The sequence below is a fragment of the Gouania willdenowi genome, chromosome 18 (genome assembly GCF_900634775.1).
Source record: "Gouania willdenowi chromosome 18, fGouWil2.1, whole genome shotgun sequence".
Lineage (NCBI taxonomy): Eukaryota > Metazoa > Chordata > Actinopteri > Blenniiformes > Gobiesocidae > Gouania > Gouania willdenowi.
The window spans coordinates 3,625,544-3,630,256 of NC_041061.1; the positions used below are offsets into that span (position 1 = coordinate 3,625,544).

At 40.2% G+C, this 4,713-nt stretch overlaps 1 protein-coding gene across 1 annotated transcript; it reads left to right on the forward strand.

The window, feature by feature from the left end:
- Positions 1 to 1,173: 1,173 nt before the first annotated feature.
- LOC114480479 (putative ferric-chelate reductase 1) lies at positions 1,174 to 3,297 on the forward strand. The gene is made up of 6 exons (XM_028474656.1): positions 1,174 to 1,208; positions 1,309 to 1,500; positions 1,579 to 1,674; positions 2,549 to 2,681; positions 2,841 to 3,005; positions 3,095 to 3,297. Exons 1-6 carry the CDS (start codon positions 1,206 to 1,208, stop codon positions 3,136 to 3,138), a joined length of 633 nt encoding a protein of 210 aa, XP_028330457.1. The 5' UTR covers positions 1,174 to 1,205; the 3' UTR covers positions 3,139 to 3,297.
- The last annotated feature ends 1,416 nt before the right edge of the window (positions 3,298 to 4,713 follow it).

Consider the following 4,713-nt stretch of genomic DNA (forward strand, 5'->3'; position numbering starts at 1 on the left):
AGACTACGAGAGTAGCACTAACTTTAGCGGTTAAAGACACAGTCGCAACAACTGAAACAATAAAACCAGACCAGACTATGACAGTAGCACAAACATTAGCAGTGACTGAAACAGTAGCACCATTTGAGACTACAACAGTAGCACTAACTTTAGCGGTGCTTGAAACAATAGCAACAACTAAAACAGTAACACCAACTAAGACTATGACAGTAGCACCAACATTACCGGTTAAAGAATTAGTAGCACCAACCAAGACTATGACAGTGACACCAGCATTAGCAGTGACTGAAACAGTCGCACCAACATTTGCGGTTAAAGAAACAGTAGCACGAACATTAGCGGTTAAAGAAACAGTAGCAACAACAAAGACTATGACAGTTGCACCAACATTAGCAGTGAATGAAACAGTAACACCATCTGAGACTACAACAGTAGCACTAACTTTAACAGTGCTTGAAACAATAGCAACAACTGAAACAGTAGCACCAACTGAGAATACAACAGTAGCACCCACATTAGCGGTTAAAGAAACAGTAGCACCAACTAAGTCTATGACAGTAGCACCAACCTTATCAGTTAAAGAAATAGTATCAACAACCAAGACTACGACAGTAGCACCAACAGAGACTATGACAGTAACACCGACATTAGCGGTTAAAGAAAGAGTAGCAACAACCGAGACGACGACATTAGCACCAACATTAGCGGTCACTGAATCAAGAGCAACAACTGAGACTATGACAGTCGCACCAACATTAGCAGTAATTGAAAAAATAGCAACAACTGAAACTGTAGAACCAACTGAGACTATGACAGTAGCACAAACATTAGTGGTCGCTGAAACAATACCAACAACCGAGATTACAACAGTAGCACAAACTTTCACATTGACTGAAAAAGTAGCACCATCTGAGACTATAACAGTAACAGCAACATTAGCGGGTAAACAAACAATAGCAACTACCGAGACTACGACCGTAGCAGCAACATTAGTAGATAAAGATACAGTAGCACCAACTAAGACTACTACAGCAGCACAAACATTAGCAGTGACTAAAACAGTAGCACCAACTGAAACGGGGACTACGACAGTAGCACCATCATTATCGGTGAATGAATTGGCAGCCCCAACGCCCTCAGTGAACGTTACGGTTTGGGCAGTAGTGGCAACAACGGCATTGACCAGCGTCACAGCGGCGCCTCTCATGGTTGGTGATGAAGAATAAATTACTTTTAAATTTTTGGTAAAGAAAACACTGCAGCTTAAGTAGCACCAAACAATACCTATCTTTTATTTCTTTCTTGCAGGAAAGTGTAAACCAGGACGGCTGTTCAGTAACTCGCATTTGTGTACATGAGCCAGCCGGCTGTGACCCCAGTTCAAACGCAAGATGTTTGTTCATGTCTGCTGAACAAAAGATTGGCCGTAACTTTTCTATTGAGCTTTCAGGGCAGTCAGCCGGCTACATCGCTGTTACATTTTCAACTGATGACACTCTGGTAAGTATATAGTCTCAACTGATGGCTAACATCTGTTTCTCAGTCTTTCAAAGATAATATTAATCAGAATCATTACAGGGAGGCAACGACATAACCTACATGTGTGCAGCTGATGGCAGTACAGTGGTGCTCATCACTGCAACATTTAATTTTGGAGTCCTGAAAGCCACACTGGTGAGTTATTTTCATTGCATTTCATTGCACAAATCCAGTGATCCAGTTTAACCTAAGGTTGCCTTTTAGTCGGCAATACCCGCTCCAGGGTTCATCAATATGGATATATAGCAGATTATTTGTTTGCAGCTGAATGTCCTCGGACTTTACAAATAAATACAAACAAGCCCAAGAGCAGCTGGGATGTGCACTGGCGCTGATGATCTTTATGACCCAGGTTTATATTGATATTTTTGTAAACTATACTTTTGTCAGACTATTACTGAAATAGTTTTGATCCGGCTTTTATTTTTGCCAAAATCTCAGCAAGTCGCTGTCAGCAGAGTACACAAAAAAGAACATTAAAGTTTGATTCCAAAGAACACTAGAAAATATTTACTATTCACTAAAAATTGAAGGATCCAGCTTCAGTGACTGGAAGTCTGCAAGTAAATGGTGACTTCAACGGTCCAACAAAATTATGGCTTAACCAACGAGGCCTACTTCCTCAACCATATATGGTAATTAAGCAATTTCCCTCTGGGATTAATAAAGGAATTTTGATTCAGATTTTTCTAAAAAGCAGACCTGTGATGTGCAAAAACAACATTAAAATGCTAAATTTTATGTCAAGATTGACATATTTATGTAAAATATTTCATGGACGCACTATTTAGGGTTCGTTGTTTAATTTAACATCGACATGAAAGATGGTGACTTTGATGAGCGGCGGGCAGTCAGGGAGCAGTTGTGGGTTCAGGGTCCTTCTCATGGCCCCACAGTGGATTTGTATATAAATATGCTACAGTGTTTTCACCTCGTCCTTCAATATTGTTGACATTGCGTGATACTCTCTAAATCTACATGGTCTCGTTTTATGTCCTTTGCTTTCCAGTCAGAAATGTCCAACGGGAAGGGCAGAGTAGATGGAAACAAGATCCAGTGCAGCTTTTCTGTTGTTTTGCCTGAATCGATAATTAAACTTACCAACCTGGCAGCTGCACTCCACACTGGAAGTTACAACGCAAGTAAGTTAACAACTGAGATGCTCCATGTCTGAAATAGGTTTCAATGTAAATTAGCCATGTCTAAATGATTAACACAATTGGAAAGATGTTGTTTGAATCATCAAGTTTTCACAGATTCCACATTTCAGTCCTCTCTTTGTGTCCTGCTTGTGTTTCCAGCCTCTGGTGCACTGGGAACCCCTAATACAGCGATCATGACCAACCAGGTCGACTTTACCAATCCTAACTCCATCATCATCAATATGCTCACTAGCAACTCCACAACAGCTACCCCAACAACAACCTCAAGTTACGCACCCACCCTCCGTCACTCACTGCTGCAAAGTAAGCATGATTTACAATGCTAGTTGCTAACTGTGTCTAGTTTGATGAATGCGTATAATGCTAACCTTTCTGTTCCTTCATCCCTGCAGCTCTGCTGGTGACTCTGGCAGTTTTGGGTCTGGCAATGCTGTGAGAAACCCACAAAATACCAACCATATCTACTCCTAACTTTCACGGTTCGATACATACCTCGGTTTTGAGGTCACGGTTCAGTTCATTTTCGGTACAGTATGGAACAGAATGCAAAACATAAATTTGCTTGTTGTTCATTCAAAACTTTAGTAAACCAACAATATATTTAACGTTATACAGAATATGAAAATAAAGTTTAAAAAAAATACTATACTGTTGTAAAGTGCTGCCTGGTAATAATAATATTCTCAAACAAAAAATACATACAATATTGTAAAAAAAAAAAAAAAAAAAGAAGCTCCTCTCAGCTTGTCAACTTCCTTTATCCACTGTTATAAAGACTCCCATGGCAGTTGTTACAGTTTTGGCCAGATCTGAATTGCTAGGCAGAGACTGCTTGAATGCCAGTCAGCTGCGTTTGCACTAAGGACGTTTTCTCTCTTGTCGCAGTGATCTTCGCACTCGGTGGTGCCGTTTCAAGTGAGTTAGCATGTTCATTGTGTTGCCGAAAACATACCTGATCTCAGCTGAACAATGTCGGCACACAGCCCTCATTTTATCCACTTGACTTTCACCGTTGCAGCCGAAGTGTTCCCAAGCAGGAGATTTTAGTGACAGGGGAGGGTCCTCCAGCTCTGGTTTCTCACTAGTGTTAGCCATGACGTACACGGGCTGCGCTTGTAGCTGCAGGCGGAAGTAAACACACGCAACTTCCGTTTCGTTCCGCGAACTCACCCGTGCACAACCCTGTACCTGAATCGAATGTCCTGTACCCGAACCGAACATCCTGTACCGAAACGGTTCAATACAAATACATGTATTGTTACACCCTTACTAAATACCCTTAAAGGTCCTGATGTATGTTTATGCGACATTGGCTTGATTAATGTCGCCTTCACAGTATTAACATTAGCCATGAGGGCGATGACATGCATGTTTTGCTTAATATCGTATTTAAATTATTATTTTTTGTCTTTCTCTGTGTTACTATGGACCATATATTTTATTAAGCACGCTGAGATGACTTTGTTGTGATTTGGGGTATATAAATAAAATTGAGTTCAGTTGACTTAAATCGAAACGTGTGTTTTGTTGTTGTGAATGTCCAAAGTTCAGATTTGAAGTGATGATGAAGCCTCGCTCGGCTGATGTTCTGTGTGAGCACATGCACTAAAACTGTACAAAATATGGGTTGAAACCAACCTTGCATTCTGTAACAATGAAGTTTGACCTATTTTTGCAATACAATTATGTAAAGAAATTAAGGGAATAAAAATGAATTGTTATTGTTGATGCCTAAAAAAACTTCTTTCACTCAAACCATCTGAAAGTTATTAGTTATTAGTGATTGTGGCCTACAGGTTAAGTGTAGCACTCCAACAAGTAAGCTTCATTAAGACTATTGGGGTCTTTATTACATTGTGCATATTGTATATATACTGTGTGTGTGTATGTATATATATATACACAGAACTGGTCTCTGGCAAGTCTTTCATGTGGTCTTGAATGCAACACTTCTCTCAGATGACAACAACACTTCAAGTTGGGGACACTTGAACAGCAGGAAGATCCAGTT

Excerpts from the sequence above, each read along its gene's own strand:
- LOC114480479 (XM_028474656.1), top strand. Across the intron at positions 1,675-2,548 it reads GAGTCCTGAAAGCCACACTG|TCAGAAATGTCCAACGGGAA; the intron begins GTGAGTTATTTT and ends TTTGCTTTCCAG. Across the intron at positions 2,682-2,840 it reads CACTGGAAGTTACAACGCAA|CCTCTGGTGCACTGGGAACC; the intron begins GTAAGTTAACAA and ends TTGTGTTTCCAG.